General features: G+C 41.4%; 1 protein-coding gene across 2 annotated transcripts in view; it reads right to left on the reverse strand.

Moving 5' to 3' along the window:
- Nucleotides 1–14,180, reverse strand: part of WDFY3 (WD repeat and FYVE domain containing 3) — a 183,338-nt gene that overhangs the window by 41,888 nt on the left and 127,270 nt on the right. For both annotated transcript variants that reach the window (XM_050710491.1, XM_035539517.2), the window contains exons 33-39: nucleotides 12,943–13,122; nucleotides 10,814–11,047; nucleotides 9,201–9,300; nucleotides 6,813–6,973; nucleotides 5,946–6,175; nucleotides 5,026–5,135; nucleotides 3,990–4,172 (exon numbers count right to left, since the gene is read on the reverse strand). In XM_050710491.1, coding sequence (XP_050566448.1) covers nucleotides 3,990–4,172; nucleotides 5,026–5,135; nucleotides 5,946–6,175; nucleotides 6,813–6,973; nucleotides 9,201–9,300; nucleotides 10,814–11,047; nucleotides 12,943–13,122 — 1,198 coding nt within the window. The remainder of the gene's footprint in view (nucleotides 1–3,989; nucleotides 4,173–5,025; nucleotides 5,136–5,945; nucleotides 6,176–6,812; nucleotides 6,974–9,200; nucleotides 9,301–10,813; nucleotides 11,048–12,942; nucleotides 13,123–14,180) is intronic.

The following is a 14,180-nucleotide window of genomic DNA, read 5'->3' on the forward strand; positions in this document are numbered from 1 at the left end:
TATTATTATTTTGAAAGGAAACATGAGGAGCAGATTTATGATACCTTTCACTGATTATCAAAACCAGGGTCTAACAGCTGTGAGTGCTGTCCTCATCTGAATAAGTGAAAAATCGGTACGTAGAACAAAGTTGTCACCTCCCCTCCCCTCCACACTCCAACCAATTTCCATATTGCTGAGTTACATCCCTTAAAGACCAAGAGAGCAGTCAAAAGAAGGGAGACAATGTCAGACGAAACAGTTTCTTTCAAAAGTTACAAAATAAAGAAATCTATTCCATGTGTTATAAATGGCAGACAAATGAAAAGTAACCCAGTCGAGCATGTCATCATTGTGCCCCTCTACACCCAAAAAGGGGCTGCATCATGACCCTGCTATCTAGTCTGTCAGCACAAGTATGTCATTTTGAGAGAAGTTAGGTGGGCTAGTGCACCTTTTTGTGAACATACAGCCATCCCAATTGATTGTCAAGTCCAGAAACACTAGCATGCTTACTTTAAAACTTTAGTAAAAATCACAGATTAGTTCAGCTCTCAGCATTTTCATGTTCTCCCGATACTCATCTAATGGACCTCACTGTATATCCATTAAATTTGATTTAAAAAAAACATGCTTCCATTATTTTCTTCTTTTAAATCCACTACTACTTTCTTAAACCAATATATTCTCCAAAGATCCTCGACTCTGCTCAAAACACTTTATTTATTATTTTTGTTTAAATACCGACTATTAGCTAGATAGCGGAAACGCAAGCAAAATTCAGCCAGGGACAAAGCATATCTAGAAGTACACGGACCACAAAAACAATTGCTGTATATTTCCAACAACGCTTTCTGTATATCCAGATTAACCTCAACTACAGAATCATCTAGGTTGGAAGAGACCTCCAAGATCACCTAGTCCAACCTATGACCTAACACTAACAAGTTCTCCACTAAACCATATCCCTAAGCTCTACATCTAAACATCTTTTAAAGACCTCCAGGGATGGTGACTGAACCCACTTCCCTGGGCAGCCCATTCCAATGCCTAACACTTTCAGTAAAGACGTTTTTCCTAATATCCAACCTAAATCTTCCCTGGCACAACTGTAGCCCATTCCCCCTTGTCCTATCACTGGGCACGTGGGAGAATAGACCAAAGGAGCCTCCTTCAAGTTACCTGTAGAGAGCGATAAGGTTACCCCTGAGCCTCCTCTTCTCCAGGCTAAACAACCCCAGCTCCCTCAGCCGCTCCTCATAAGACTTGTTCTCCAGACCCCTCACCAGCTTCATTGCCCTTCTCTGGACACACTCCAGCACCTCCATGTCCTTCCTGTAGTGAGAGGCCCAAAACTGAACACAGTACTCGAGGTGTGGCCTCACCAGAGCCGAGTACAGGGAGACAATCACTTCCCTAGTCCTGCTGGCCACACTGTTTCTGATACAAGCCAGGATGCTCTTGGCCTTCCTGGCCACCTGAGCACACTGCTGGCTCATGTTCAGCTGACTATCTACCAATACTCCCAGGTCCTTCTCTGCCAGGCAGCTTTCTAACCACTCATCTCCCAGCCTGTAGCGCTGCTTGGGGTTGTTGTGCCCCAAGTGCAGGACCCGGCACTTGGTCTTGTTGAACTTCATACAGTTGGCCTCAGCCCAAAACATGGAGCGGGTGAATAGCGGGTTCAGCACCCAACCAAATCCCAAGCCCACCGTGGTCCCCATCGGTCCAGCCTATCCAGATCCTCCTGCAGAGCCTTCCTACCCTCGAGCAGATCAACATGTGCACCTAACTTGGTGTCTGTCATCTGCAAACTTACTGAGGGTGCACTCGATCCCGTCATCCAGATCATCGATAAAGATATTGAAGAGGACTGGCCCCAGTACTGAGCCCTGGGGGACGCCACTAGTGACCGGCCTCCAACTGGATTTGACTCCATTCACCACAACTCTTTGGGCCTGGCTACCCAGCCAGCTTTTAACCCAACGAAGCGTATGCCAGTCCAAGCCAAGGGCAGCCAGTTTCTTGAGGAGAATGTTGTGGGAAACGGTGTCAAAAGCCTTACTGAAGTCAAGGTAGACCACATACACAGCCTTTCCCTCGTCCACTAAGCACATCACTTTGTCATAGAAGGAGATCAGGTTCGTCAAGCAGGACCTGCCTTTCATAAACCCATGCTGACTGGGCCTGATCGCCTGGTTGCCCTGCAAGTGCCGCGTGATGACACTCAAGATAATCTGCTCCATGAGCTTCCCTGGCACTGAAGTCAGACTGACAGGCCTATAGTTTCCTGGGTCCACCCTCCAGCCCTTCTTGTAGATGGGCGTCACGTTTGCTAGCCACCAGTCGACTGGGACCTCCCCTGATAGCCAGGATTGCTGATAAATGATGGAAAGCGGCTTGGCCAGCTCTTCTGCCAGTTCTCTCAGTTCCCTCGGGTGGATCCCATCCGGCCCCATTGACTTGCGTACATCCAAGTGCTGTAGCAGGTCGCCAACCATTTCCTCGTGGATAGTGAGGGCCACATTCTGCTCCCCATCCCCTTCCACCAGCTCAGGGTACTGGGTATCCAGAGAACAACTGGTTTTGCTGCTAAAGACTGAGGCAAAGAAGGCATTAAGCACCTCAGCCTTTTCCTCATCTCTTGTCACTAAGTTTCCCTCTGCATCCAGTAAAGGATAGAGATTCTCCTTAGTCCTCCTTTTCACGTTCATGTATTTATAAAAACATTTTTTGTTATCTTTAACAGCAGTAGCCAGATTAAGCTCCAGATGAGCTTTGGCCTTTCTAATTTTGTCCCTACTCATCCTTACAACATCCTTATTGTCCTTCTGAGTGGCTTGCCCTCTTTTCCAAACCCTCTTTTTCTTCCTGAGCTCTAGCTACAGCTCTCTGTTCAGCCAGGCTGGTTGTCTTACGCGCCGGCTCGTCTTTGGGCACATGGGGATAGACTGCTCCTGAGCCTTTAAGATTTCCTTCTTGAAGAGTGCCTAGCCTTCCTGGACTTACTCTGCCCTTCAGAACTGCCTCTCAAGGGACTCTGCCAACCACTGCCCTGAACAGCTCAAAGCCTGCCCTCTGGAAGTCCAAGACAGCAGTTTTACTGATCCCCCTCCTGACTTTTCCAAGAATAGGGAACTCTACCATTTCGTGGTCACTCTGCCCAGGACAGCTCCTGACCACCACATCTCTCTGTTTGTGAACAGAAGGTCTAGTGGGGCAACTCCTCTGGTAGGCTCACTAACCAGCTCCGTCAGGAAGCTATCTTCCACGCTCTCCAGGAACCTCCTAGACTGCTTCCTCTGAGCTGTATTGTATTTCCAGCAAATTACTTCAGAACCATTCCATTGTAAAAGGACTATATCCACTCAATTTTAGATGAACTTTGAGTATCTGCTGTCTGAATTCATACTAATCATTCCAACAACAGTTGGCCTTTATTAATACAGGTACACAGCTAACTTGAGCTTAACTTGTCCACCAGGTCCTTTCCCTGTAAAGCTGCTTCCTATGTTGAACAGACTTCACTGCCAAGGAAAAGTCTGAGTATCGCTGCTGCCGTTGAAATGATGTTCGGTCGCACATTTCCAATTTCATCAACCATGGGGAGACTTTGTAGGCTGCACCCGGACATGCTCAAGATGGGTTCCCTTCCTGTCTGGCACATCCAAATCTCAGTAAGGTCTAATAGGTCACCACAAGGCAAGTGCTCATGAAAAGGTGCTAAATAAAACAGTCCTCTGCCACTGTAATTCACAGGATGCTATTTGGTACATGCTCACACACAAACACAGGAAGCTGCTGAGATCAGCAAAACCATTGACTACAGGCCCTGCGTATGGCAGAGTAAGTATATCCCATACCCGGTACCATTTCTGAATCAGAGATGTTCAGCTATAACAGGTTATTTACCAATACACAAAAGGTAAGTCCATACTGTAAAAAAATGCACGTGGTTCCCTTTGGGAAAATCTAACATCTGGGACAGATAAATCCTCAGTTGCACTTACCCAAATGATTTTGCCAACACTTTAAACTTGCTTCCTCAATTAAAGTTCTTGCAACAGTTATATCCACTTGGCCACGATCATTGACAGGTAGCATCACTTTGAAAACTTCTTCTAACACCTGTTTTTTACTGTGAATCAACTCTGTCCACACTCTGTTTATAGCTTTTAAAAGAAGCTGGCGACCTGCATAAATACAAGACCATAAACAGCAAGTTTTCTAAGCTGCCGATTTAATTTGTATTTTTATAGTAGCAAAATGAATAGATTAAGCAATTACACTCCACATTCTTCCTTTCTTGTAGGACTTGTGAAATGCATTTTAACAGCCTGTCTTTTTTTATCATTTGTACACTATTCGTACACATCTAGAAGTTAATTTTGAAATTCTTTCCCCTGTGAATCTGAAACACCGGCTCCAATTAGTTGCAATTCTTCTCCCATACCCATGCGTACATTAACAACACTAGATTGATAAGAATCTTACAGATATATACAGTCTATATAAAAACATACAATTCCAAACACAAATCACACAAGTATTTTTTATATCTGTATACACTGATAGACACGTATGTAAATATTAAATGTATACATATAAGAAGAGCAAAACCACAATCCTTTCTTCTACCAGCCAGTTCATAAGTTTCCCTTGAGAGGAAAATCCTAATGGTTCCAGTGAGTAATAATTCAACATCTTATAACAGTTATGTCTTAACTATGCTCCTGTAAGATTTGTCAGATAGAGAAGCATGGCACACACTTAAAAGGATCCATTTACATTGCATTCAATTCAGTACACATAAAGGAGTCTAATTCTAGTTCACGTCCAGTAAAAAAAATGAAGTCCACTTGCTGTATTAACAAAACAGTAGCTTATTTTGAATGTATCTGTTTTGGTGTTTCAAGTGTTTTGTTTGTTTTTAGTGTTTATACACACACGCACTCTCCTGCCCAAAGTATAACTAGGGTAAAAGACTACTGATGACAATAAAGCAGCAGCATTAGCAGACATCTGTGGATTCATCACTCAGATTACCTTCACTGACATCTTGATTGTAGACTCCATCTGGCTCTATATCAGAGGGGATCATAATGTGCCAAGTAGTCATCCTGGCTTCTGCTTCCAGTCCAAACCCATCAACATTGCTACAAATACACAGTGAATGAACAACCACCAGAAACAAATAAAAGCGCTACAAAGATTAACGTGTACTGCTACAGCAATTATCTTCATTTCTGTCCACTTGATTTCTGATGATCTGCAGTCACAAGTCAAACTGAAGGTTTTTCAAAAAGGACATGACGTGGACACTAATGTTGCTGGAGGAAGCAGAAATATTTCAGGAAACACCAGTGTGGCCAAAGCCATGAATGGCAAACATTAGAGTTTTTGTGGATCATGTTTCCCAAGTGTCTTGGGATAAAACCTAAGTCCTACAACTTTTTGGAAAGAAAAATGAAAATGCCAGTCAGGCTTTTGTAGCAATGCAGACAAGCAGGTGTTACCAGCATTTGTCATGTCCATCCAATTTAATTCTTCACTTATTCGAATACATCCAATTACTAAGATACTGAACACATACTCAATAGACCCTAAGTCTAGTGACTGATCCCTTTAACTATTAATTACTTCACACTAGAGCTTCTTTCTACTTAAAAAATATTTCACACTGTCAAAGCATAGTAATATAATGGTTGATCAGCACTTGTGTTAGTATTGTAAAATACCTGTGTAAAAGGCGGTAAGACTGTTCTCTAAACTCAGGCTCTTCAAACTTTTTTCATTTTATTTCAAAATGAATCACTAGAGCTTGCTTGCATTTCATGGACTTGAAAGTTATAAACTGTTGTCAGGAATTCGCTGACTTATTTGCAAGGTGTCAGAGCTGAGAGGGAACAGGTGATTTTTATGTCACGGCCCTGGTTCTGGAATAAACTTCTGTCTGAGAGACTTACCTTCCCACATGCAGGTTAATCAAACAGTGAGCTAGGCAGCTGATGAACTCTTGATCATGATTTCCAGGTCCCAAAATTAAGTTTCTGTTCACAGTAAGGACCCTCAGAGAATCAAGGAGAGCCACTTGCTGAGGAACAGTTTTGTGGGCTCTTGAGAACTGATACAAGATGGTCCTGTTCAGGCAGTGATAAATAGCATCTAGTGATAGTCCCTGAGATCTTCTTTTTGACTAATAGAAACACAACAAACAAAAAAAACCACACATCATCAAATGTTAGCTGAAAAAATGTACAGGCAGATAATCTTTGCACAAGTTGGGTCCACGCTGTTTTTTCAAAATAGGTAGTGTCAATTCCAGGGATTTCAAGGGCCAAATTGACACTAATAGATGCTGATGCACTTAAAATTTGAACATCCATAATAATCGGCCTATTTTCATTTTCTCTCACTTTGAGCAGCAGAAGTCTTCAACAGTCTCCAATAAAAGACCATGAGGAAGCTTTCCAAAAATCTCCTGAGGTCAATTTAGGAAGCTTTCCGGGCATTTAAGAAAAATAATAATTTCATCCAAAAGCAGTTTTAACTCAACTGCCCCATAATAAAGCATTCCACGCTGACAAGATACGCTAGGAATGCTCATTAAAAAGTGAAAGAGAAGAAAAAAAAGGCATACTTATGAGCTAACCAAAGACAGGCCACCAGCACATGAACAATTACAATCTTGGAGTGTTAGCTACCCAGGCTGCACAATTAGCAAAAGGCGCCATCCAAGTAGTACACAGGCTGCTTAGTGACATCACTCCATGGATTTTAACGTAAATTGTGAAAATGTTTTTTCTAGTAGGCTCATAGGAGAACACTGTTACCTGTGCAATGAGTTGGATTATGAATTCCACAAGAAGTTTGGATTCTTTGTTGAACATGCCCTGCCAAAGCTTATCTACCACACGCTGTGTAAAATAAAACACATTGTTCACCAGCACTTGGTAGCTTCCTCCACTTGTTATAGGCAGAGATGCATCTTCACCTATGTAACAGCAAAATAAAGTTTCTTCATTAAAAAGAAATATATAAGTATATTGGCATTAGTCTATGTTTTCTAATTCTGTAAAAGAGAAGAAAAGAGTCAGATAGTCAAGCTAAAGCCTAGTCAAAAAGCTAAAGCCTTGTCATAGAACCATAGAATGGTTTGGGCTGGAAGAGACCTTTAAGATGATCTAGTTCCAATCCCACTGCCATGGGAAGAGACACCTTACACTGGACCAGGGTGCTCAAAGCCCCATCCACCCCAGCCTTCGACACTTAGAGGGATGGGGCACCCACAGCTTCTCTGGACAGCCTCTTTCAGTGCCTCACCACCCTCAGAGTAAAGACTTTCTTCCTTATATATAATCTAAATCTACCCTCTTTTAGTTTAAAGCTGTTACATGTTGTCCTATCACTACACTCCTTGATGAAAGGAGACTATAAGAGCTTTTCTGTAGTCCCCTTTAGACACTGGGAGGATGCTATAAGGTCTCCCTCGAGCCTTCTCCTCTCCAGGGTGAACAACCCCAATTCCCTCAGCCTGTCTTTACTAGGAAAGGTGCCCTAGGCCCTTGATAATCTCTGTGGCCTCCTCTGGACTCTTTCTAATACATCCATGTCCTTCTTGTGCTGGGTCCCCAAAGCTGACCATAGTACCACTCCAGGTGGGGTCTCACAAGAGAAGAGCAGAGGGAAAGAATCACCTCCCTCGCCCTGCTGGCCAAGCTGCTTTTGGTGCAGCCCAGGGTATGGGTGACTTTCTGGGCTGCAAGCTCACATTGCCGGGTCATGTTGAGCTTCTTGTCAACCAACATTTCCAGCTCCTTCTCCTCAAGGCTGCTTTCAATCCATTCCCTGCACAGCCTGTATTTGTGGCTGTCACTTACCTATGCTGAACTTTGATGGTAAGTAATCACTGGAAATTGACAGTGAAAAGGCCAAAACAAGAGGGGCAGGGCACACACCAAACACCCACAGCAACCCTAGAAAATACATGGCGCAGCTTTACACTTACCTAACTTTTTGCAGCTATCTAAAAGGAAAATATCTGACATAGAATTAAAACCCAATCTGCTTACTGAAACTAATAAGATCTTGTGCAAACCAAGGTGAAATACAAAAATCTCTGTGGATATTGCTACAGGCCCTTGTTTACCGTTTGGAGAGGTATATTAACCATCAACACTCTCTAAGTTTCTTTTCTGGATTCACATCTGACAGAGGACTAAAACATCACCTGAGACTCTATTCAAGGTAAACTGTACTTTGTGTGCGAGTACACTCAATTCACAACTTGAGAATCACTGTTTGAATTACTGCTTTCACAGAAGGATGCCAGAAAAGTCTGCTCCAGATTATTTCTCACAGAAAAGCAACGGGTACTGATTTTGCCTGAGGTTCACTTAGATTTATTAATTTCTGGCACTACTTGCACACAAAGTGGCTGATTGCATCATACATGGAAGAAGCCAGCCAAAACTCTGAAGAAGGAACACCCAGGAAAACCAAAATTGTGCTCCTGGTGTACATAAAGTACTAACAAGGACTTCTAGGACGAATACAGAGCAGACTGATAGCTCCTGGCAAGTCCAGCAGGCCACCATGAAATCAAAGCAGGCACCTGAGCAAAGATACTCCAACAGGCCACCTCACAACCATCTATACCCATGCTCTGCTGGGACAGCCCATCCTACTGACATCCAGCTTAAAAGCTTTTCAAACTCTTCCTGAGCATTTCTTTGGTAGGTGGTTCAATAGAGTACTAATCCCAGATGATTTTTCTGGGCTGCTTCTACAAAAGGAAGAAAAGAAAACTAAGGTAACTTTTAAAAACCTATGTCCCAGCCATAAGAAATTGACAAAAGCTCCAGATCATCTGCCAAGGCAAGAAGGACAAGATAGGTAATTCTGGGATAACAAGACTCAGTTGTATTTCTTTCTGACAGGACTGAAATTTGTCAGGTTTCTACATCCAAAAGATTCACCCAATGCAGTTTCTTTTAGAAACTTCTGTTTTATAGCTTTGGCACAATTGAGACCGAGAGGGAATACGTAATTACAGCAGTACCATTTACACATCAAAGGAAAGAAAAGGGCAGAACAAAAAATATGAAGGCACTAAATTTCTAACAAATTAGGTAATTAATAAAGAAAAATTAAAATTAATATCTATATCGAAAACTTTCCCTCAAGTCAGAGGGACTGATAATTAAGCATTGCTATATTACCCAATAAAACATCAGCTGCAAGTAAGTGGTCCATCACGCTATCCAAAACATACGTCTGAAACTCCTTCTGCTGTGTTCGTGTTGATCTTTCAGGGGAAGCCTGATTCAAGAAACACAGTGAAAAAATGAGTATCTCTGAGGGAGCAAAAAGGAAGAGGAGGTGTTATAGGTGAATTTTTGTTTTTCTTAAGTCTCATGAACTATCATTTACTTTTCCACAGTAATTTGTCTCCAGTAAGAAGTCTTGGCTCTATCTAAAAACTTAGGGATGGACATCAGGTATACATCAGCTGTATGCAGTCTTACAGTGAGCATTACTCCAATTTATACCCCGTATATTTATTTTCTGCCCATCTAGACCAGTAACTAACATTGACAAACTGTAACAGATTAAAATAGCAGCAAAGCAACTGCAATAGAATGACCATGGCCTCAAATATGCTTCCTGATGTCCATGTAAAAATGCATCTCTTGAAAGTTTATTTATTTATTTAGCTTTGTGACAGCAAAGAGACATCTAGCTACCTCAGGAACTTTTAAGATTATGTATAAGCATGCTCCAAAATTCCTGCAGCTATGGAAGAAATCAGGGAGACACAGCAGCATAACAAAGAACTAAGTCATAGGAGAACATGGACTGATGTGAACTGAACATTTCAAAAGACACAGTCTGAAGAAGGTGTGGATACAGTAGTGCAGTTAAGCAGCAGTTGAACTCCTCATTGCCTGCCTAAGCATTCAGAGCGTGCTGCTTTCCACACGTGTCACCAAATGTAACAGAGTTTAACAGCAAGATTATGTAGCAACTCCGTGAATTTTTTTAGCATATGGCACCAGACGTCCTGGCACCTGTTTTTATCTAACACAAATAAAACTGAGTCCTTAATATTTCTTTAGGGATTGGTAGGGATTTTATATTTTGAGCAAAACCAATACAGCTGTCACAGGCTAATGGAAGTATAACAAATGAATCATACTCTGCAAGAATAAAACTTGAGGAAAGCTGCAACTTCTCATGCTGCACTGTTGAACATCGACTGTTGCAACCCACTTCCTGCATTTCCAGACAAATGGAGTTATTGACTAAGATGACAAAACAAGAGCTCCAAAGAGAGCACAAAATACAAACAAAACCTTGACACAGCGTACTCAGTTACATGTGCGGCAACTAACAGAGCCATTTGACTATCCAAATGAAAACTAAGGAGTCCACAAACATAACTGATAGTAGGACTCGTGTGGAGGGAAGAACACAGTGCAGCAAGAAAAAAAAACACAAATGTCACACAGATTGTCTGCTCAATCATTTCAGGTTGTCACTAACACATGCAAATGCCAGGAGGAAGAAAAAAAGTCCAGAAAGCATTCTGAAAGGGAGGCTGAGAAAAACAAACAAACACACACACACCTCTGGTGTTTACTTTCTTAGGTTTTCCAAAGTATTAACAACAGCAAGCAAACTGTTATTTATGAGCCAAGAGTGTTCCAATTTTCTAAAACTCTTACTTCATGACTGTTTTTAAGATTCTACTGAATGATAAGGTGAAGGTAAACAGAAATATTGAGGAGAAAAAAGGGTTACACTAAGTTCAAATCATAAAAATCAGTTTTACCTCTAGCAAAAGATCTACCAGTGGAGTCTGTTTGCTGGCTGGTGTGAGACATAAGTTATCAATTATCAGCACCCGCATGAAGTCAAACACAAACTTCTTGGCAGGATGGTTAGTTAGGTACGTCTTGGTGCCAACATTGCAGTATTCTGACTGGCTCCTGTTCATGCCAGAATCAGCTGCAAAGGCTTTGAACTCTTCAGCTGGGGACCCAACTTCATCATCAAGATCAGTGACCTGAGAAAAACAACATGTCAAAACTCCAGAGCTGAACAGATTAGCAGCAGTCATTTTGCTCTTCTATCCTTTACATGTCTTTCTATGGCTATTCACTTCATATTTGGTTTCCTAATAAGCCTTTTTCAGCAAGATTATCATCAGGTTCAGCATCGGGTGCCCAATATACAACATGCAAAACATCCAAATTCTAGTTGCTGATTGACGAGGAAAAAAGAAATCAGTAAAAGCTCACATGAGTTACCTGAACCAGAGATCGCATATCACGTGGGAGATACTTACCAACAAGAACTTCTGGAGCAATTTTTAATTTCTATGCAAGAATACAGATTCTCATAGCAAAAAATCAGAAGTTCTGAAAAAGTTAGCAGCTAAAGCAGTGAACAAAAAACCACGATAGAAGCCAACTGAAAAAGGCTATCAAGTTTGTGTGATAGAGTAGCAAAAGCAAACTCACCCTTTTTTTAATGCAGTACCTTCATCAGAGTGCAATAATCGGTAAAAGCTACTTTCCCAGTACTGAAGGTGATCGAGTCCAAAAGAAATTAAAAGGAGAAAGTATTTTTAGATAATGCCTTCCTCCAAATACAAGAGGAGACAATGACTTCCCTGAAAAAGACTTATTGCATCACCAGCTTCCATATGAAGTAACCAAATGTTCTGAATTTTTGTCTACTTCAGAATGAGAAAATTCCCAAGAAATGAAGAAAAACCCAAAAATGTAGGCTTTCTGGATTTAATGGCACATCTGAGAAAGGCTGGAAGATCGGTCAAGAATTTTCTCTCAAAGCTGAACTTAGGTTAACGTGTTTTGTTGCTATAGTTAGCATCTATTTCATACAGAATTGAATAGTCTACCTCATTTGGGTAGACAGAAATGCTGGAGAAGCAAAAAGATTTGGAGTCGGAAGAGCCTTCAAATAGTGAAGAGTTCAAGTTGTCAGGCAGACGAAGTTTCACCTGTGCACTTAGTACTGAAAGGACTAAACTACTTGGAGATATGCAAGACTGTTCCAAATTCTTTACACAGGTCAATGCCAAGTCAGCATTACAAGCTTGAAAATGGCACTTTTTTTTTTCCTCCAAGAACTATCATCTACTTCAAATGCAAAAATCAACAACCTTACAAGACTCTTCAACATATATCTGTAAAAACTGATCATCTGTTTCTATTCATAATAGAAAAGATAGTATTTCAGCAATAAATATTTTCTACAGTATTTTATCATTATCTTCCCTAGTTATAGCATTTGCTAACCAGTAAGCTATCCTTCCATGCTCTTAGTGCATGGATTACTTTTAGATGCCAGCTAACAATAACAGTTTATTTCTTTCCCTTTCATGGTCTAGAAACAGCAGCACTTTTCAATAACACTTAAAGTATACGTAAATTAATAATCTGTAATAGTTCTGCTTAAGGTGGCAATGCAATCAAAGATGAACTCACACCCTTCTCCTAGCTTGAACTCAGCAGTTACAGGTCAGACAGAAATATTTTTATTGGTTAAGCCCCCAACAGAAGTAGGAGGAGAAAGCAGTTTTCAATTTTATTGCATCCTCCAAAATAGAGAGGAGAAAGACAAGCTGACTCTTTTTCCTTCTGTAAATCTGAGCTAATTTGATTCCTGTATGTGAAAAAACTGGCCTACTAGAAAAAAAGAAATGGTGTACATTCCCTCTAAAATGAAGTTTCAGGTATCATTGTGCAGCAACAGTTGAGCATGCACCCCTCTCAGTTTCAAAACCCAAGTACAAAATTTCCAGCCCAGCCTTTAAGACCACCCTTTTCTGCATGGCAACTAGAGCTTTATCTTCACATGACTATTAATTGATCCATCTTCAAAAATAGTATCCAAGGGAAAAGAAAGGAAAAAAAAACTCACTGCATTTCCTACCATCTCAGAGTAAGGTCGTATGTTGAAAGGAAACACAGTTGCTGCCAGTGCACACAGGAACTCTGGGCTCATCCATAAGGAAACAAGGTCCGGCACATTGTGATACAAATAGCGAAAGAACTGCATCAAGGTGACAGGATATTCTCGAAGCCAAGAGCCTTCTTCCTCAGACTGCCAAGGCTGGGTTGAAAAACAAATAGCATGTTAACACAGATGACATTAATTGAAGAATGCTCATTTCAGGAAAGAGACATGGGAGGATGACTGGTAGGATCAAGTATGCCAAACACATTGTCAAACATGCAGTTAGACACAGCATCAGAGATAGGACGAAATGTGATCAAACATGGTCAAGTGCTTGTTCAAAGCGAGCAGAAATGTATCTGGTTGCCTGCTCAGTCACATATCAGTGTCCAAAACCAGAACATGTCAAACATGCCAAAGCATGTGTCACAACACATGGCCAAACAGCTGTCTAGAAGACATGACTGAAGACATGCTGTTCAGACACCTGAAGTGATGTCTGATCAAACATGCAACAGACTATATGCCTGAGCATCTAACCAACATGTGACAAATGAGTTGCTAACCGTGACAAAACACTTGTCTGGGGACATCACTGTATGATGAACACCTGACAGCATGCAACCAAGCATACATACACAGTTTTTAACACATCAGCTTGCAGGAACCATGCAAACCACTTTTCAAGAACACGTGTCCAAGCCTGTCAGACATGTCACCATGTCATGAAATCATAAGAAGCAGAAGTGAATGACAAATGTGACACGCAAAATGTAATGAAACAGGCCAGAACAGGTTGCTACCACATGAAGAAATGTAATCAAACATGACTAAATGTGATAAACTCAATGCAGCCCAAAACTTGACAGTAACCTGTGCCTAAGCATGTGTTCAAGAATGTCATGAGCAGGAGACTGAACACATCTATGTGGCTAAGAACATGTGTTCTAAGGTGATGACTCAATACGTTGCTAAGCATGATCTGAATTGTATCAAACAAAAACCCGATAGCACATCTAAACATATATCAGCTGGTACAGAACAACACAGCAGGGCAAGAGACAGCATGTCTCTGAGCAGGTCAAGAGCATCTGCAAAGTGGAGGGCCAAAAATGACAGAACAGGTTGCCAGCAGGAGACAGAACAAGTGGCAACAGCAATGTGTACCCCCAGCACGTCATTAGATGTGCTTTCTAGGTATGTGTACTGGTCAC

This window comes from Cygnus atratus, chromosome 4, assembly GCF_013377495.2.
Source record: "Cygnus atratus isolate AKBS03 ecotype Queensland, Australia chromosome 4, CAtr_DNAZoo_HiC_assembly, whole genome shotgun sequence".
NCBI lineage: Eukaryota > Metazoa > Chordata > Aves > Anseriformes > Anatidae > Cygnus > Cygnus atratus.